Here is a 21244-nt window from a genome sequence, read left to right as displayed (position 1 = left end):
CAAATTTAATAGTAGTATCGACATAGATTTCTGATGGTATTTATACTAGTAGTCCATTAGTACACATATTACCAACGGATTCACGGACATAAACAGTCCATCGAAAAAACTCTCGTATGTAATTTATGGACTTTCGGTGAGTCCGCGGTAATAAATATATCAATAGATTTACTGACGGATAAAGCACAAAAAAAAAAAATTACCCGCTTTATTCTGTCAGTATATCTATCGGTAATATAACATATCAGTGACAAAATACCATCTGTAATTTCGGCGGTGCGTTAACAGTAGCAGTGACATTTGCAATAATGTTTTTTCATCTCTCTAGAATATACCGACGGTCTAGTTTCATCGGTAACCCCATCAATAATAGTGGTATTTGCAGTAATTATTTTCCAATTCTCTAGAATATACTGAAGGAATTGTGCCGTATTTTAAAAATATTTTTTTAAAAAAATTATTGAGAAAAAGTAGAAAAATAATTAAAATAAATAAATTATTATAAAAATCAAATATTTATTAAAAATTTAAACATTTGTACATTCAAATACAATAAATCTAAAATAGAGATGGCGCTGGAGGAGGAGTAGACGACTTTTCACTGGGATAGTAGGGTCAATAAAAGGGAGCACATATACCATCATTTGTGATCTCTTATTCATTAACAATCGATGGAGTTCGACAATCTCAACATTGAGTCGTTCATAATCAACAACAAAATGGGTCATCTGAGCTTGAACTTGCTAGTCTAAAATCACCTCAAACTCTATCATCATGAACCATTTTGTTGTGATTTTAGACTAGCAAGTTCAAGCTCAGATGACCCATTTTGTTGTTGATTATGAACGACTCAATGTTGAGATTGTCGAACTCCATCGATTGTTAATGAATAAGAGATCACAAATGATGGTATATGTGCTCCCTTTTATTGACCCTACTATCCCAGTGAAAAGTCGTCTACTCCTCCTCCAGCGCCATCTCTATTTTAGATTTATTGTATTTGAATGTACAAATGTTTAAATTTTTAATAAATATTTGATTTTTATAATAATTTATTTATTTTAATTATTTTTCTACTTTTTCTCAATAATTTTTTTAAAAAAATATTTTTAAAATACGGCACAATTCCTTCAGTATATTCTAGAGAATTGGAAAATAATTACTGCAAATACCACTATTATTGATGGGGTTACCGATGAAACTAGACCGTCGGTATATTCTAGAGAGATGAAAAAAACATTATTGCAAATGTCACTGCTACTGTTAACGCACCGCCGAAATTACAGATGGTATTTTGTCACTGATATGTTATATTACCGATAGATATACTGACAGAATAAAGCGGGTAATTTTTTTTTTTTGTGCTTTATCCGTCAGTAAATCTATTGATATATTTATTACCGCGGACTCACCGAAAGTCCATAAATTACATACGAGAGTTTTTTCGATGGACTGTTTATGTCCGTGAATCCGTTGGTAATATGTGTACTAATGGACTACTAGTATAAATACCATCAGAAATCTATGTCGATACTACTATTAAATTTGATAGTGATTGGCATTGAGTACTTCTTGAATGTCTTGCCAAGATTCTGTTCTCAACCTTTTATTGCATGTGCAACACCGACCCAAACAATAGCTTGCGATACCTTTTCTTCATTTTCACCTGATTTCTGTGATTTTTATTGGTGTCTATTCCTCAACAAATTGGTTGGTTTGGAGATAGTGTTTGTGGTCTTAAAGGTAATGATACCTTATTAATGATCTTTATACAAAAAAGAGAAGGAAAAGGAATGAAACAATAAGAACGATGATAATTAAGACCACGTCTCGGTTATATCCAGGGATGTAAATATTTGTAATGAAACTTACTGGTATTGCTATTTTTTACATTCTGAAATCCATTAAGAAACCGGCTGTGCAAGCTGGAGTGCTCAAAAAAGTTTATCTCAAAATAAACACCCCTCCTAATTACCATTCAAGTTCTATCCAAACCTAGCTACTTATTCAATATCTCTAGAGATTAAGCACGATTACAAATATAGAAATTGTTTCAGTGGTTAGAGATCTTTTTAGTTTGTAATCTGCTAGTAGTTTTGAGCTGGACAAAGATCCTACAATTAAGCTTATCACTCAAAAACATGACATGAGATCATGGCACAAGGAAAGCAAGAAATCAATGGAGGACAATGAGATGCGGAAAAATGTCAAATTTTATCCACCTATTTTGCTGGCATGAAAACTCTATAAAGCTAGCTTGAGTAACCAATAGTTTGTAATGCATCTGAGATAAACCATTCTTTTGTCAATCTAGAGGGCGAAAGAAAGTACAATTTCAGATTGCATAGAGATGGCAGGAGGAGGTTTCGTTGCGCAAAGTGGGGGGAGGAACTATGAAGGTGGCGTCACAGCGTTCGTTATCATCACCTGTTTGGTGGCTGCAATGGGCGGTCTCATTTTTGGTTATGACATTGGTATCTCAGGTAATAAATGGAACACCTTTTAACCATCTTGTTGTAGTGGCAAATATTGCTGATGAATCACGTCTGTGTCTTAAAGTACTAATGATTGGATTATTTTGTACAACGTTGCAGGTGGTGTGACTTCTATGGACTCGTTTCTCAAGAAATTCTTCCCATCTGTGTACAATAAAGAGAAGGAAGAACGTCATGACAATATGTACTGCAAATTTGATAGCCATTTGTTGCAATTGTTCACGTCTTCCCTCTACCTCGCTGCTTTGGTGGCTTCCTTCTTTTCCTCTACGGTAACTAGATTATTCGGCCGTAAAATCTCCATGTTGTGTGGAGGGTTAGTTTTCCTTGCCGGTGCCATTGTTAACGGTGCTGCAAAAAATGTAGCAATGCTTATCATTGGCCGTTTGTTGCTTGGTGTTGGTGTTGGATTTGCCAATCAGGTAACTGTTTCTCTCCGTGTTGTCTTTCTCTACTTGAAATGTTTACAACGTCGAATATTGATATTCATTTTCTCTGTTCTATACAGTCTGTTCCAATTTATCTGTCTGAAATGGCACCAGCACAGATTAGAGGAGCACTTAACATCGGTTTCCAAATGGCCATTACAATCGGTATCCTTGCTGCAAATCTCATTAACTACGGGACATCAAAGATCGAAGACGGATATGGGTGGAGAATTTCTTTGGCTCTTGCGGCTGTCCCCGCTTTAATGATTGTTGTTGGATCTTTTTTTCCTTCCAGACACTCCCAATTCCATCCTAGAGAGAGGCTACCCCGAGAAAGCGAAGAAAATGTTGCAAAAGATTCGTGGCGCGGACAATGTTGAAGCAGAGTTCCAAGACCTTGTGGACGCAAGTGAGGCTGCAAAGAAAGTGGAAAATCCATGGAAAAACATCTTGCAGCCAAGATATAGGCCTCAGCTTGTCATTTGCGCATTGATTCCATTCTTCCAGCAGATTACTGGAATCAATGTCATCATGTTTTATGCACCGGTTCTCTTTAAGACCTTGGGTTTCGGAGATGATGCTTCGCTTATGTCTGCAGTTATCTTGGGCATGGTTAACGTTGTCTGTACAGCAGTTTCCATCTACTCAGCTGATAGGTTTGGGAGAAGAATTTTGTTCCTTGAAGGAGGCATTCAGATGATTATTTGCCAGGTATTTATTGATAACCTTAACCAATTTGTCTACTATATTCACGTTGGATCCACGCTGATCCATTGAATATGCTTACTTGATTGCAGATACTTGTTGGAGTCATGATAGCCATCAACTTTGGAACAAATGGTGTAGGAGAAATGTCAGGGAGCACAGCCAACTTTGTACTGTTCTTGATCTGTGCTTATGTTGCAGCATTTGCCTGGTCTTGGGGTCCATTGGGATGGTTGGTGCCTAGTGAGATCTGCCCTCTTGAGATTAGATCAGCAGGGCAAGCCATCAATGTGTCAGTCAACATGTTCTTCACTTTCTTCATTGGCCAGTTCTTCCTAACCATGCTCTGCCACTTCAAGTTTGGTCTCTTCTTGTTCTTCGCTGGCTTTGTTGTTATCATGACCATCTTCATTTACTTCTTCTTGCCCGAGACGAAGAATGTCCCGATTGAAGAAATGAACACTGTATGGAAGGCACATTGGTTCTGGAGCAAGTACATCCCTCATGATGCTGTCATTGGAGTCGATACACATACTGCATGAAATCACCATCAGGATGACAACATTTGTTTTGGACACTTGTGGCTATGTACATATGCTTTGTAATTACATGTTGTCCATAAGCTTTTGAGTATCTTCTCTTTTGTTTTTTCAATTTCACTTTGTTCAAAATCCAAACAACAGAAAACATCCAGACCAACTCCCCTCAGTACTGGTCCATATGATTCATAAATTCCATGCTCTATTCTAATTACATCCAAACTTACACCTCTTATAAGTTAAAATGTCAAATTTCAAACCATGTATACTTATAATTTCTCTTGTTTTGCTTCCACAAGGAAATACCCTCATGGTGTTCATCATAACTTTTTTCCTATTACAATATGTAATTGTTTTAGATTGCAATTTCTTTCATGTTTTTATAAGGTTTGTTGGGTTTTAAGCTATGCTAGATTGTTGACTTGTGCTACGCTGTGAGCTGGACAGCAAAATATATATTTTATAATTTGCCCCTTTTGTTCAAATATTCCCTGATTTAGTATTTTTGTAAGTTTTCAATCAAATCACTAGAGTTTTAATCACTTTAAATTAATCAATAAAATTGAATCTTGTTTTGTTAAATTGGGCATCTACCAGGTGTTGGATTTTTTCTTGACATCGTGAATATCCGATGCAAAGCTAACCGAAAGCAAACCACATGATCCAATCCCAAATAAACTCGATATGAAAATGAATGAACTTAAAAAGAAAAAAAAAACTAGAGTTAAAAAAAAAAAAACACGGTGGAACACCATTGCAATCTATAATGTTTAATTTGTATTTAGAACTACAATGATTTTTTGTATCATCATAAATTCAAGAATTCTTTTAATTGTTTTCTTAATTACAAATATTAAATATACAGTAATATTTATATTATAACAAAAGAACATCAATAGATCCATTTTGTTTATTTCACATGCAAAGAAGATGATAAAATTCTTTTTTATTACATCCAACTTTTTAAAATTGTTGTTTGATATGAAAAATATTTAGCTAACAATAGTTTTCTTTTGTAGGTTATGGTTCTTCGATGAAAACCAACATTGATGAAGCTTTTTGTAGAAACTCATATGAAAAATAATGACTATTAAAAAAGGGTGCAGCAGCTCGTGGATAGCTAAGCTTAGAAGTCCATGGATAGTTGGATTTCAACAATATTTTTCTTATTATTTTTTTTAAAATTAGTTGATTGGTTTTTTTTTTTTCAAGAAACATTTACCACTCGATTGCATGAGAGATACGGGGACGATCCTTCAACCCATTTAAAACTCGATTTAGACTTGTGGTTAGAGGTTAGATTGTCCAGTGCACCTAATAAAAATTAAATTTATGGTATCTCAAACATTAAAGTTGAGGATATGTGGATGAATTGTAATGTATAAACTATTGGTTCCTCTCAATCGGGTTTAGTCTCCTAATCTCTAACTTTATTGACAATTATACAAGAACAAGTTCAAGTTCAAGTTCAAGTTCAAGCTTAGACCACTTGGTTTATTACTAAGAAAGAAGGATTTAATGCTAAGATGACCAAACTTAGACGATTGTATATGGAGTTGTTATCTATCAAACTTCGGTGGTACATGTCCACCTTCTTGCCCATCCAGTCCTAGTGTAGATTCAACTCCTCCGTCTCCTTCAGCTTCTGTCCTCTAAATGAATTGTATTCAAACTGATAATTTTTAAACTTGTAATAAATATTTGGTTTTTTATTTTAGTTTTTTTTTTTTGCTTTGTTTATATAAATATTTTCAAAACTATTAAGTAAATTACTAATATAATTATTGACGGACTAAATCCATTGAAAAGTTTCATAGAGTTAAAAAATACATGAAATGCCACTACTATTGTAGAAGGAATCAGTAATGAATTAAATCTCTCGAAGAAGGAGGGTTTGAAAAAAAATTATAGAAAATACCATTGATTATATGTACATCATCATCATGTTAATTTTGTTAGCAATATGAATTAAGTCATTGATGGAAGTACCAATGAAATGATGCTAATAAATATTTTTTGTTTGGCAGTTTTAAAAAAATTAAATTTATTTGTAATTATATTAATGACGGAATAACCAATTGAATAGAAATTATTTACAATAAGATTTTTAACAAATAGGTATTGTCTATGATGTCATTGGTAATTAAATGCTCTTCTGACAAAATCAGTATCTAAATACCAATAAAAAAAAATCCTTCGTTGGTATGCAAAATTGTGATCGTGAACCATGGCGAGTGATCTTAAGCTTGTTCAATATAAATATAAGTGTATAACTACAACCCAAAGCCATAAGCGATCTCTTGAACTCTTCATGTCGACAGCAAACGTGGCTGGAAAAAACACTTGTTTCTGTGGCATCAAAGTTAAAAGTAGAGCACTCAGAGAAGTGGAGACCAAGTGATCATTTGAGGTTCATGGTAATGTATTTCTTGGGTCACTGTTTGGGTACTTAGGGTTTTAACGGATCATTTCCCTTTTCCCATGAATTTGTCACCTCATTATCTTCTTAATAGCTTTTCCTCCATTGGATCATCATTTCCTTTGGCACTTCAATCATCATCAACAACATGGTCCTTCAATGGACTTGATTTTTTTATATAATAATTTATGGTAATTATCAGTTGCTTTTTATGAACAACTGGGATTTATTAATATATAATTATCTAGTTTTACGTAGGTAAATATATACCTTACAGTATATCTCCATATATGCCATATTTGCAAGAATTGGTACTTTTGGTTTATTCTTACTCTATAAGCACGTCTATTGTCGATATAATTAATTAAGCTTAATTAACGCCCTAAACTACTCTCTTTTTTTTATGACCCCTTTTTGGGACTGTTGATTTCATCCGCTAAATATTCATTTAAACAGCAAGAGGTTTTGATAAAAACGAGGACCAGATTTATATTCTTTTTCAAATCACGAAAAAAAGGAAAGAAAAAAGAGTGAAATTCGTATAAGGTAATCTAATTCTTTGAATCTCCTCTTTTTGTGGGAGAAAAATATTGTCAATGAAACCATTTAGTAGATGATCTACTAGTAAAATCTTGGGATTAAAGGATTTGTTTTTCTTATAATTTCAGGTTCAAATTCTATGATTGATAATATAATGGTCATTGAAAACTTACATGGTCATTAACTTCATGCCCATAAAACTAGTTCGAGATACACACAAGTTATCCCGGATATCTATATTAATAATAAAAAAAAAATATATTAGCCATGGTTCCACCTTTTATGTTCCATAATTTCCCCCTCTTTTCACTGGCATCCTCCCTTACTAATTAAAGTTTAATGCTCTAATCTGGTTTTTTATATTATTAAGGCCATTCGGATAAAATAATTAATTGATATTTTGTTCCTCATTTGTTGTTTTCTTGTAAGTCTCGTATCTCATCAATGAGTTTTTTATTTATTTATTATTTCAAATTGAATTCATGCACTCATGATTATTTTATTGCAAGAGATAAATTTGAGACTGTTTATTTAGTTCGTGGCATACATTTGAATTCATATCGACCCTTTCTCTTTCAATCATATTTTTTTATAAGAATTTAAAATTAATTGTTTTTTAATTAAGATTAAATCATTTAAAAAAATTGATAATTAAATTAAAAAATATAAAATATAAAAGGATTAACATCAAAAACAGTACAAGGTAGAAACACCATAGCATTTAAATTATATTATAGGTAATAAGAATCCAAGAGTGCTCACATGCAATGACTGCCATCGAATGATGGGTGTCTTAAGATATTTTGCGTTTTACACATAATTGCAAAGTGGTTTGCATGCAACCTTTCCTATTAGAACTATTGCCACGCAACACAACGAGACACCAACTCTCGTAAAATAAACAATCTTTAGGCTCAAAATTCCCACCTCTCATTTCTCCAAAACGGCCTTCAAACACGTTCTGTCCGTCCCTTGTACAGGAAAATATGTAAATTAATAAGGAGGAGGGGGCACCGAACTAAAAAGATAATAATATTCCGCGGCATGTTTTAAGTTCATGTCCTGTCAACTTTTGTCGAGTTCGATATAAAATCCTGAAATATCTAGAAAATAAAAAAGGATATGGACTGAGTTGCATCCCTAAAAAGTTAGTGTCACGTATCTTTGGACATGATTCATACAAAATATTGAAGATCATGTACATTTGTCATAACATTTCAATTATATGCACAACATTGTTATTTGCTGTTAGATTTTTAAATGGGGCAGGTACTTACATTGATGAATGAGATACCAGCTACGTCAAGAAAATAGCAATTTGCAATTGCCATGGCTGTCAAGATCATGGATGGAAACTTCGGAGATGGCCATATGGAACTTGCAGAAGTCAATCGGATGGCTCTTTCTTCCGCATTTGCACGTACACTAAGCTTTCTATACCAATCTGTGCAGAACCCTCAAGGCTCAGATGATTCTTCATCAACAATTGGACTTCACGTGTCATTAGGTCACTTCCATTAGGGTCCTACATTGCATCTTAGTTTAAGGGCACGAGTAGTTGTTTGAGTGATGTTATACAAACTGTCGGAAATTGTAGGTGGCAGTTGGAGAAGCAGAGGCCGTGGAGTGCTGGTTTTGAAGAGGCGGACGATGTGGTGGCAGAGAAATTGGCACAGGAACTTCTTTGGATAACTAATAAACTTAGGGATTATGGAGCTGTGGATGAAGCTCTGTTGCAATGGAGTTATGCTTCTGGTCTTGCGTCTCTTGCGCTCAGTACTGCTAACCCTAGGGTTCAAGGTTACATCGCCAAGATCTCAGGAATTTGTTTCCATTCATAAAGAAATTATTGCCTCAACTTGTTTCATGTTATATATTATACTCGCAATGAGATAGATGTATTTCATGAGAACCTTATAATAATTTGAGTATCTAGCGTATGAATTTGGTCTATCTAATAAATTAAGGTCTATATACGAGTAAGATCTTGCTCATGAATCTCACAATTCTTGTAAAGTATCCCCATTGAATTAAGAATTTTCTCCAACGATATTAAAATTTCTAATTAATGCAAGCATGGTATTAAAATTAATTTCTCACGAAGTCTCTTGCACTACATCACATATCCTTTGGCAAAATCTTTGTATTACATTTAGTTTTGTTCTTTGTACTTTGGAGCGAGTGGTTTTGCGGTATGATTGTTTTGAGTAGAATGATCTTTGGGATTGATTTCAAACTGAAAGAGAGGAGATGACCATTGCACATTTAAATTTTCACCACGCAGGGTTTTGCTTATATTTACGTTTTGTTTTTCTTTATCTTTTAGAGTTCATGTGTGGCTTAGAGCGTGTTTGACAGTGTGGTAGCGGTTGCTTTTCAAATAGCTTTTCGTGCCAAAATACATGTAAATGATGTTTTTTTATATTTTAAAAATCATTTTTGACATCAGCACATCAAAACGATCCAAAAAGTACAACCGTAACTCAATTTTAGTAAAAAAAAAAAAAAAAAATTTTGAAATTTACCAAAACGCAGTTACAAACGCAGCTTAGTGTCAGGAACTCCTGTTTTATAGGAATTTCCTTTGTACTGCTGCTATATGTAACATAATTGCAGAGAGAAAGGGAACGAGAAAACAATGATTGAATCCCGTTAATCTCTCTCTCACTCTCTCCCTCTCTCGTCTTCTTCTTCTTCTTCTTCTATAGTTGCTAAATCCTACCAGCCATTGCTGGCTTTAACAATGAACTCCCAAAGTACATTAAAAGATCTTCTTCGTGGTATGATAGATCAAAATAGATCACTACCCCTACAAGGCTGCTAGGGCTACTGAAAAGGCAACAAAGGGCATCACGTATTTGAATAATGTTGTGAAGAATTTGGCCTCAGGAAACAATGTTCTGAATGCTTCATCTTCTGCATTTACAGCCACAGGAAGTGGTCCTTTTATTAGCTTCAATGATGGGAGCTCAACTCCAGCTTCTACTAATCAATATCAGGGTTTCAATCCTTTTAGTGCTGGAAGTGCTCATGTTTTTGTAGCTGGAACTTGTCTGGGAGCTGCCACCCAGACCATGCCGATGCAATTTAGTTCACTTGCATCAACTCCTTTCGCTTTGAATGGGAGTACAGTTTTTTCTTCTGGCAATCCCACATTTCGCTCTTCTTCTACATCAAACACAAGTTCTGTGTCGTCTCTGTGAGGATCATCTTCAACTACTGCTAGTACTGCTGCTATCGCATCCACTTCAGCTCCTTCAACACCAAATTCTTTTTCGTTTGGGATGCAGTCATCAATGCCTTCATAGCCTTCATTATATAGCAGTTTCTTGAATCCCAAGTTTGGGTTTCTTCATCCGCCCCTCGATGGCTTATCTGGCATCCAAACAACAGCCCCTGCTGGATATCCCTTGCCACCATCATATATTGTTGTTGCAGCTGCCACACATGCTCCTCACAATTCAGGCAAACAAGGAACCCTATGCATTTTCTTTCAGCGGGGAATATATATGACTTAAACACAGGAGTTTATCGGATCCTGGTCTGTCAGTTGTCCCTGGCAACTGGAAAAGGACCTGTCTCAACAAGAAACTTATCGGTGCTAGAACTTTTGACAAAGGCTATATAAGTCCTGGAAGGAGACCTATTGATGAACCAAAATCTGCATCTCCAAGGGATACCGAAGTTCATGGAACAAACATGTCAACAACTGGATCTTTGAAGTCTTTTCCAATGCGCGAGTGAAGAAGCTCTTTGGTATGGTCTCAAAAGCAAGAATTGCAGCTAACAAGATTTGTTGGAGTTCAGGTTGTTATAACTTTATTATTCTTACTGCAATGGATCGGGCTATCTATGATGGAGTCCATGTGATTTCTTTATTTGTTGTTGCTACTGCTCATGCTCCTCAATATGATCATGATTTGATTGCCATCGGGGCATTTAGTGCATCACAACATTGACTCCAATTTTATACTCTCACATTGTCAATTCTGTGGATATTATGGTTTGTCTTATAACCATTTTATTTGCAACTGACTCTCATTGAGACCAAGGTTGTGAAGGAAATTGAACCAGCACCGAAAGAATCACTAATCATCTCCATTTTTCTGATGACTTTTGGATCAGTTGCCATTGTTAGTTGGATAGCTCCCCGGTCTTCCTTTACCAGTTTCCACTTCAGAACCCACAAAGTTTTCAAGAATTGACAGCTCTTCTTGTGTGTTGTTGTGGTTCTTTGGGCTGGTCTCATTATTGAATTTGTCACAAAATATTATACCAGCAATGCATATTGCCCACTAATGTGAGCTTTGGCCTAGTATTGGGATACAAATCTGCCATCATTTCCGTTCTTGCCATTGCAGCTAGCATTTGTGTTAGTTTTAGCTGTGGGCAATGTATGGCATTGCAGTGGCTGTTCTTGTAATGCTAAGCACCATTGCTACTGAATCAGCCGTTGTGATCTATGATTCGATCAGTGACAATTTTGGGGGAATTATTGATATCGTTGGCATGAGTCACTGTATTCGTGAGAGAACTAATGCTTTGTATGCAGTTGGCAACACCAATGCTACCATTGGAAAGGAATTTACCATTGGATCTGCTACACTGGTGTCCATGGCCTTTTTTGGTGTTTGTATCAGCAATGCATCTATTTCAACAGTTGATCTATTAAATCCTAACGTTTTCATTGGTTCGATTGCGGGTGCAGTGCTTATGTATTTCTTTCCTGCCATGACATTGAAGGGAGTGGAAAATTCAGCTCTTAAATTTATTAAGGCAGCTCGCAGGCAATTCAACAACACCCCTGGCTTCATGGAAGGCACTACTAAACCTAACTATGTTGCATGTGTTATGTTCCCTACTAAGGCTTCTACCAAGGAGACGATCCCATCCAACTGGAGGCTTATATGATCGTTAAGTTTATAATTTATGGAATTAATCGAGGTGTGTAGAAGCTGGCCCGGACATCTAGATTAATTAAAAAAAAAAATGACCCCATCTGGTGCACTTGTCATGCTAACACTCCTACTTGCTGGATCTTTATATGTGGCGTCCAGACTGTCATCTGTGTTTCCAACATCGAAAGTGCATGGGATAATGCCAAGAAATACAATGAGGCTGGTGCTTCAGAGCTTGTTCTGTTCCTATGGAAAGATCTTTCACCTTTAAATACAATGTGGGAGTTTCTGAATGAATTCTCTCTTAGGTTTCCCCACTTCTTCCTCGAGGACAATGAAGCTTTGATGGAAGGGGAATTGTTGCAAGTAGAATGATCTTTAGGGTTTATTTCAAACTGAAAGAGAGGAGATGACCGTTGCACATTTTAATTTTAACTACGCAACGTTTTGCTATATACGTTTTGTTTTTCTTTCAGGGTGTTTGGGAGTGTGGTAGCGGTTGCTTTTCAAATAGCTTTTCGTGCCGAAAAGCATGCCAATAATGTTTTTTTTATTTTTTAAAAATTATTTTTGATATCATCACATCAAAACGATCCAAAAGGTACAAACCGCACTCAATTTTAGCAAAAACAAAAAAAAAATTTAAAATTTTTTCAAAAAAGCAGGTTCAACCTCAATGCCAAACATTTATCTTTGAGAGGCCATGGCTTTTTCTTTGGATGTCAGGAATTCCTATTTTGATATTAAAATATCCTCCAATTAATTTTACCAAATCAAACATATCTTTTAAACTTTATATTAGATCAAGCGGAGATTTTGTAAAAAAAAAAAAAATAGATACATGTAACTATATTATTATAAACTTTTAAATAAAATAAAATTCAAGAACATATTAGTTTATAGGATATAAATTACTAGATAAATCTTGTCAAATTTATCAAACTAAACCTTTATATACTATCTGGGACATATTTGGATCTACATGTATAATTTTGTTGCCATTTAAATTGGGTTGAAGACTAAGCATCTTAAGATTTCTAGTCATATATGGTAGACCTAATAATTCATTTGAATGAAAGAGAACAATTTTCTTGAAGTCAAGACTGAAATATGTCAAAAATATACAAAAAATGAAGATTCAGATTACATGAAGGGATTTTAGTATAAAGAATTTTTTTTTGTTATCCTATGTTATTTATTTATTTAATATTTAATAATTATTTTTAATTTAAGTTTGTTCTATCTCATTAAACATTGTTTAGGGGTTTAATTTATTTCATTATTAGATTTATGTTAGTTTATTACTAATTTAGACCTATTAGATTACAGCTCAAAATAGGTATATTGGGGTTCATTTGAGGAGACTATATTATGTTTTTTATGAGCTGCAGATATGAGCAGTAAGTTAAAGAATAAACATGAATTTTTCTCTTGTTTATTTGTAGCAAAACAATATTTTTTTATAAGGACAAAGATTATATATTGATTTATTGAAGATTAACTGGATTTGTGGTGTCATTCACATACTTAGAGTTCTTAGATATAAGTTTATCTTTGAGTCCAAGTATTTTTTTCAATACATTTGATTCTTAAATATATAGTTACCTTTGAGTCATGGTTCTATCAAATCTAATTTTTTTATTTTTTAACTAAGTTATTATCTACTTCATTAAGAGTTGTTTAACCACATGATCAAAAGATTTGCATCATAAAAAAAACATAATAAAATAATGATTTAGTCCTGTTAATCTCCTCTTCTTCTTCTTCTTCTTTCTTTTTTGGTTGCTAACTCTTACACGCCATTGATGGCCTTAACAATGAACTATGAAACAATTCCAATTCAGCATGCAATAATGATTCAGCCACCAATAAGGTTAACTAGTTTAATGAAACTGCTCGATCTATTAAATATATAGAATTATATGCTTCAATCATCTATCTTTATATGAGAGAAGGTAATCCATTTTCGAGGTTGTGTTATGCTCTTAGGTAAAGTGTTTGTTTCTATATATTTGGGTCAGTATATATTTTTTCAATTAAATTTCAAGAAAATAATAACTTTAAAATATATTAAAAATATTATTTTTAAGAATAAGACTGTAGTGTTTTTATAAAATTATCAAGTCTTTTTATTGTATAGCCCTTTGTGATTTGCATTTTTTTTTTTCCTTAAATTTTGGTTTTTAGCTTTTCTACACAAATTGTTTTTATTATCTCATGATTACATTAAAAAAAAAAAAAAAAAAACAGACTCCAAGTATATTATTTTTGTATTTTTTAGTGCAATTGCGACATAATAACAAAAGTATTATTGTTTTTATTAAATATTTCTTTTATAATTCTAATAATTTTTATTCAAAAAAAATAAACATTAAAATTTCCAAAAATAAAATCGTTGTGCATGTGTTTTAATTTAGTAGTAGTAAATTGATTATCTAAACTGACGGGCATTTAAAAGGACTGAGGAATCCACACGCTTCTATCCGGTCCACAAGCAACCAGACTCCTGTTTTCATAAATTGACATGGCTGAAATATTTTGGCCTTTTCAACAAGTTTTCCGTTTTGTTCCTAATGAATAATTTTATTTTGGACTGACTTCATTACTTTATGATATGTTTTTCAATCGGCTCTTAAACTTAAAGTTCTTAATTTTTACCATCTATATATTTTTTGAGTTGTTCAAGATAGGATAATGATTATTTTTTAAAGTATTTTTCATTTTAAAAATATATTAAAATAATAATTTTTTTATTTTTAAAAAGTTATTTTTAATATCAGTAAATTTAGTACTTTAAAATAATCTGAAAAAAATAAAAAATTATTAATTTGAAGTAAATAAATTAATTTTTTTAAAAAAATACTTTTGAAATGCCAAAACAAACATGCCCTTTATCTAACATCATGTCTTTCATGTTAACATTAAATCAAATTAACCCTAAAAGGTGTAATTTAACTGGTCAGACTCTAAGTTTACTCTTTAAAAATTATCAATTCGAGTTCCACAAACCTCGGGGTTACTAGAGGCTTACATAGTCGTTAATTTTAGGATCCGTGGAATTAGTCGAGGTACACGCAAGCTAACACGGACACCCATATTAATAAAAAAACATTAAATCAAATTACATATGGTTAATTAAAAAAAATATTTTGATTGCAAAACTTTTATTGAGGTTTGGTTTCTCAAACTAAAATGAGCTTCTTAATATTTATTTGACAATATCATTGAAAAAAAGAGGTTAAATTTTTTTCATAAATGGATGATGATTTCCTTTTAGTTTTCGCACAATAATGTAATTGGAAAGTCTTACATAAAAATAATGTTCTTATCAAAGTCAAAATTTAGTTGAAATTAAAAGAAAAAATCAAATAATTGTTATTAATGCAATATAATATGGAAAGTAGATTATGTGAGATGGATAGCAATTACAATAATTTAATAGAATAAGTGGCTAAAGATGGCATGGCCAACGTTTTATGACGAAAACCAAAAGTGAAATTTAATTGTTTATATGTGTGGTTATGGTTTTTTTTAAAGTGTTTTTTATTTGAAAATATATTAAATAATATTTTTTATTTTTTTAAAATTATTTTTAATATAACACATCAAAATAATTTGAAAAATACTAAAAAAAATATTAATTTAAATTAAAAAAAATTAATTTTTTAAAATGTTTTTAAAATATAAAAATAAATCAATTATAAACATTTTAAAAAATAAATAATAAATAATAAGAGGCGAAATTGCTTCGAGGACTTTACCTTTTCAATTATCCGTTTTAATTTTGTATTCAAGTATTTGGACAAATCCCACGCCAAAAAGCAATCAAACTCTCTCTCTCTCTCTCTCTCTCTGATTCTTGAATAATTCTTGATTCGATCAAAATCAAACACCCCCTTCGCATCTCAAACTCTAATTAACGAAAACAGCAGCAGCGGCAAGATTGTTAAATCAATCCTTGAAAAGGACAATAATGGACGACAACAACACCAAATTAGGTTCAGGAGACTCAAAAGACAACACCAACAGTGAACAACAACTTGAAGAGAACCCAAATTTGAGTTCTAATGAAGAACAACAACAGCAACAAGGAGGAGGAGGAGGAGGAGGAGGTGAAGGTGAAGGTGAAGGTGAAGGAGAGAGAGAGGGTGGTGGTCCTCAAAGTCAGACTTCAGGAAGAACTCCATTCACCAATCTTAGTCAAGTTGATGCTGACCTTGCTCTTGCCAGGACCCTTCAAGAACAGGTCTCTTCCTTTTTCTCAATGTTTTTATCTTTTTTATTGAAATGGATTGGTTTTTTTAGCTTCTTGGGTCTCTATGGTTTGGGGGTTCTTGTTGTTTTTTGATCTCACAGTCATTTTTTTTTTGTTAAAGTTTGAATTTTGGTTTCAGTTGAGGAAATGAATTGGGTTTTTAGGTTATTGGACCCGAGTGATTGGTGGGTTTTTGTTATTTTTTGTGCTATGTGAAAACTTGAGTGAAAGTTTGGATTTTCAATTTGAGTTTTAGCGGGTGTTATTTTCACTTTTGGCTTAGCCAAAGAGATGAATTTCAGTTTTTAGGTTCTTGGGTCTTTATAATTGGTGTTATAATCTCTTGAATAGACGTTTCTATATCATCAAAATTTGAATTTTAATGGCTTTTTCGTATTTTGATAAATCAAGGGGGAAATGCTGTTTGGATTTTAGTTTCTTGCGTTTGAGAACCCAAATGGAGTAAACTTTGAAATGATTTGGTGCTTGCTTGTTTGGCGTAGTTATGTTATTAATTATGAAAATACACTCAAGTTTCAATCAGCAAAACATTTAGTTAAGTTCTTTTCTAATGTGATGAATTGGCTCAGTTGATTCTGTTTTTCCATAGAGGCATTATTATCAAGTTTTAGCCTTTGGTTTCTCTAACCAAGAAATTTGGTTATGTTCTTTACTTCTCTTACTATGGTTATCCTTTTCTTCTAACCGTCTGATCTGATGTGCTTGATCATGGAGTAGGAAAGAGCATACATGATGCTAAGAATGAATAATGATGGGAGTGATTATGGAAGTTGGGAAGCTGGAAGTTATTTACATGACTATGGGGTTGATTTTGGTGATCCCGATGATGAGACTGATGGAGATGATGATGATGATGAGACTGATGGAGACAATGACACAGATGTGGATGGTGATGCACTTGACGTGCATGCTCATGCTGACAATAGAGATGATAATACCGAAGTTGAAATTGACCCTTCCGTGTATTCCAGTGACGAGGCCTATGCTCGAGCCTTGCAGGAAGCTGAAGAAAGGGACATAGCTGCTAGACTGCTGGCCCTTGCTAGCTTAAATGGTAGTAAGTTTGAAAAGTATAAAAGGAACTATTGTTTTTAAATGTCTTTTTGTTGGTGCCCATCTTTTCTTTTCTTTTTCGTTTTTTGTGAATGAATGAGTGTTGTTTCTTATGCCAGTCGGTCTTTCTGTGGTCTGCGTGTGTTATGCAACTCTGCTTCTTTTGCTAATAGCTTGTAGTTACAGGAGACGCTGAGGAGGATAGCGAAGAAGATCTTGGGGATAATTCTCAGGTATCACTATCTGTAACTTGGTATATTATTTTCTTCCTACCTTTTTGGCATAGTAAGGATTTCAGTTTAACAATTTGGCTCTATGGTATGTCATGCTATTACAAATTTCCTTGACTGTAGTCTGTGAAAGTGACTTTGGCATTGTGTTTTTGCGGGTACAAGCAATGGATTATATATAAACCTAAGCTGTGTATATTTTTCCTAAGTAATATGCCCCTTAGTTTAGTGATACTAGTATTGGAAAGGTGAGCAGTCGATTTCACAATCATGAAGTTGATATCAATGATTATTTTTTAGTGAGCCCTCTTTGATGGTTTTTGTTGTGTTCTCAAAACAGTTCTAACTGCTGCTGCTGACATGCATTATGTGCACATGCAAAAAATCATTTCAGGTAACTATTAGAAGAACTAAATTAATCTAAACCAAGTCTATAAGCCTGAAATACTATATGGAAACTGAAAAGTAATCACAAGCTACGCTTACAACAACTTAGGTTGTTGCTATAGTATAGGAGCTCGGGGACTGCTCCGACTGGCACTTCTTAAGGGGTTGTTGTCAATGAAGTAAAAGGTTAGGTATAACAAGAGGAGAAGGGTAGATACCATTGTGGTGCAGAGCAACTTGATGAACTAAGAACTGTGCAATTGTTCAGCCAAGGTTTGGCTTGCATGATGCTACCAAAAGACTTTTAATTCTGACATTTTCCTTTTTTGTTGAAGCAAATAGTCATGGAGCACTACAAATGGCTTTCTGCTTGCTCTTTGTCAAAGATAATATGATTCAGCGGTTTGCTTGATTTAGGTTATTGTCTTGCTCTAGTTTTCATTTTAGCTGCAGGCCTGCAAATGCTTTTATGACATCCAAGTGTCTTGCCAGTCTAGAGGTGTTTCATTAGCCATTTCTTTTCTTGTTAAATTTCCAGTCTATTAAGTGGTATTCTCTAGTCCACAACTTTAATATGGGTGTTTTAATCTCCATGGAAGGATGCTATCGGTTTAGGTTTGTTCCTTTTTTTAGCTTTTCCTCAGGTTTTTATTGGTTGAGTGGGCATGTAAATGCAAATTTTTGTGTTGAGTCCTCTAATTTTCCTTTCCTAATTAATTCTATTGTTCCCTATGGGGCTTAATTGGCTTCTTATTGACCAGGAAACATGGGAGGAGGTTGATCCAGATGAACTTTCATATGAGGTAAGCTGGCTTGGACTGAGTGTTCCCATGATGCTTCTACGTTACTTTATTTCTTATTGTGCGATTCATTTATCTCAGGAGTTGCTTGCATTGGGTGAAGTTGTTGGAATTGAAAGCAGAGGCCTTTCAGCTGATATAATTGCTTCTTTGCCTTCGATAAACTACAAGGCAGGAAGCAGTCAGAATGGAAGCAATGATTCGTAAGCACAAATGCCCAATTTTCTTTATCAACTGTAGTTATGTGATGATTGAAATGTGTGCCTGTGTTTCAGCTGTGTCATATGTCGTTTGGATTACGAGGATGGTGAAACTCTGACTCTGCTATCATGCAAGCATTCTTACCATTCAGAGTGCATAAACAATTGGTTGAAAATAAACAAGGTAATTTTTTTTTTGTGTGTGTGTGTGAACTTGGTGTAGTTACTTGCCTTTGTCCTTTTTTATCTTTCTTGTCTTGCTTCAAACTTCTTTCTGGTGACTGAAATTCTTACCCTACCAACCTAACAGCACTTGGTTATCTCAACATGTCTCAACTGTTTTCGTCTTTGCTTTTGTTTTCACTTCACTACATCGTACATAATTTGTTAGCTATCGATAAAGAATAAATAAACCTTTTTCCTTTTCAATCACACACGTAAAGAATTGGAACAAACCATATGTTCAAGGGCGCCTATTTTAAAGTGATGCATGCACCAATCATTTGTTTAAGGGATCTTGCTTTAGACCAACAACATATTTTTGTAATTACAGTTTGAAGGATAGTATGAATCTATTGCTTAATATTTTCCTTATGACTGCAGGTCTGTCCTGTTTGCAGCACCGAGGTCTCCACTGCTGCGCACAGCTAGCATTTCTTGGGGACCATCCTCTTCTACTAGTCATGGTTAAAAAGAAAAGTAGACCGATGTGTGCACCACTTGCATGATTGTCGTGCCAACTTGTATGCCATTTCCCAATAGGGGAAATGCCCAGGTGCGCATGTTTGTATTAATTCATCCTCTGTGTCCATGTAAGAAGCCAACCCTACAAATTGGTTTCTTTTTACGTTACTGTGTGGCCTCTATAGCAGAACTTCAGGGATGAATATGGTCTCATAGATTTAGTTTTTTTTATAGCAAAACCCGGGTTTTGTTTATTTTTTCGCAGAATCTTCCTTTCAAATGAATATGGCCTCACCCTGCCAAATTGAATAACAAATCTATCCTATTTAATTGGGTTTATCTTCCCCACTTCCTTTCTTGTTTTCAGCTCCATACAATCGACCAGTCGATTGTATTGAACGAATAATACTATACTACGGAGCAGTTATGCTATTGTACTCTTTTAGATTTTCTGCTTGGTGTAAGGTTCCTTGCAAGAACAAAATGGGAATCTCCAGGGAATTTGCTGTCTAGCCAACAAAGGCAATGATCTTAACAAGCTCTATCCATACCATGAATTTGTTGGCAACTCTACACCTTGCTCCATGTAACATGACATGAATGATGGGGTAAAACTTGAAAGCAAGCAACCTGATAGGATTGGACTTAGGTTATGCCTACATGAAATGTATGGAAAGATAGAGATGATGTCGCTGCTCAAATCTTGAACTGACAGGTTGAGAAGAGGCCTAAAACTTTACGAGTTAACATCAATCATTAGCCCAAAGCCTCCGCATACACGATTACACGTTGTCATTATTATTATAATTATACAATAATAAAGCTCAATCTTATAAGTTACTTTTTTAGTTCATTCAAGTTATTATTTTTTTTTTTAATATTAAATTAGTTTGAAATTGAGTTTTATAATATTTTTTTTATGTTGCTTTCTAAAGAATTATTCTAATTTTATAACTCTGAGTTTAACAGGTTGATTCAGGTTAACTTAGTTTATTTTTATTGATTTTTTTTAATATTTTATCCTCCAACAACTCTATTTAGCATTATTTTTGTCACAATGTACTTTATCCTCACCTTCAATTTTTTTTTTTTTTTTTTTAATTTCATTCTTTAATATTAAGATAATTGAGAATTGAGTTTTATAAATTTTTTTTTAATTTGTTTTCTTTGAAATTATTCCAATCTCATGTATTTAGTTTTTTTTCTTTGATTTCAATCTTCAACACTAGATTTGTTAGAAATGGAGTTTCATAGCCTTTTTTTTTTTTTTCTTTTTTTATGAAGTTATTTCGATCTTATGATTTAAGTTGTGTATTTATCAAGTTAGCTTCGAGTTAATTTAAGTTGTTTTTTTTTAATTTTTTTTTTATTGATTTTTTTTTAATTTTATCTTTCAATATTAGATTAGTTGGGAATTGATCTTTATAAAAAAAATTTGTTTGTTTTTTATAGGTTTATTCTAGTCACATGATCCAAGTCGCAAGTTTGGTAGATTAACTTGAGTTGACATGAATAGTTTTTTTAATTCTTTTTTTATTTTTATTTTTAAAAAATTTCTTTTAATATTGAGCTAATTAAAAACTAATTTTC

General features: G+C 33.5%; 2 protein-coding genes and 1 pseudogene across 5 annotated transcripts; all 3 read left to right on the top strand.

The window, feature by feature from the left end:
• Positions 1 to 1900: 1900 nt before the first annotated feature.
• On the top strand, positions 1901 to 4282 carry LOC118049609 (sugar transport protein 10-like). Its single transcript, XM_035059649.2, is given in 5 exon segments — positions 1901 to 2483; positions 2595 to 2917; positions 3004 to 3204; positions 3206 to 3634; positions 3721 to 4282. Coding segments are annotated over 5 exon segments (1536 nt in total). The 5' UTR covers positions 1901 to 2350; the 3' UTR covers positions 4171 to 4282.
• A 7236-nt stretch (positions 4283 to 11518) lies between these two features.
• LOC118049683 (pyrophosphate-energized vacuolar membrane proton pump-like) lies at positions 11519 to 12399 on the top strand (annotated as a pseudogene).
• A 3405-nt stretch (positions 12400 to 15804) lies between these two features.
• LOC118049607 (E3 ubiquitin ligase BIG BROTHER-related-like) lies at positions 15805 to 19998 on the top strand. Of its 4 annotated transcripts, none has more exons than XM_035059646.2 (7): positions 15805 to 16270; positions 17018 to 17354; positions 17534 to 17586; positions 18732 to 18773; positions 18852 to 18973; positions 19046 to 19154; positions 19574 to 19998. In XM_035059646.2, the coding sequence occupies exons 1-7, from the start codon at positions 15998 to 16000 to the stop codon at positions 19619 to 19621; spliced, it is 984 nt and encodes a 327-aa protein (XP_034915537.1). In that variant the 5' UTR covers positions 15805 to 15997; the 3' UTR covers positions 19622 to 19998. The 4 variants fall into 4 exon arrangements, with proteins under 4 accessions (XP_034915537.1, XP_034915536.1, XP_034915539.1 ...); XM_035059645.2 differs by having other exon boundaries at positions 17018 to 17357; XM_035059648.2 differs by having other exon boundaries at positions 15806 to 16270; positions 17540 to 17586.
• The last annotated feature ends 1246 nt before the right edge of the window (positions 19999 to 21244 follow it).

The sequence above is a fragment of the Populus alba genome, chromosome 7, assembly GCF_005239225.2.
Source record: "Populus alba chromosome 7, ASM523922v2, whole genome shotgun sequence".
Lineage (NCBI taxonomy): Eukaryota > Viridiplantae > Streptophyta > Magnoliopsida > Malpighiales > Salicaceae > Populus > Populus alba.
The sequence above is the reverse complement of the archived record's forward strand: the minus strand, read 5'-3'. Positions and strand labels throughout refer to the sequence as shown.

Excerpts from the sequence above, each read along its gene's own strand:
- LOC118049607 (XM_035059645.2), top strand. The coding sequence starts at position 15,998 with ATGGACGACAACAACACCAAATTAGGTTCAGGAGACTCAAAAGACAAC. Across the intron at positions 16,271-17,017 it reads CCAGGACCCTTCAAGAACAG|GAAAGAGCATACATGATGCT; the intron begins GTCTCTTCCTTT and ends ATCATGGAGTAG. Across the intron at positions 17,587-18,731 it reads ATCTTGGGGATAATTCTCAG|GAAACATGGGAGGAGGTTGA; the intron begins GTATCACTATCT and ends CTTATTGACCAG.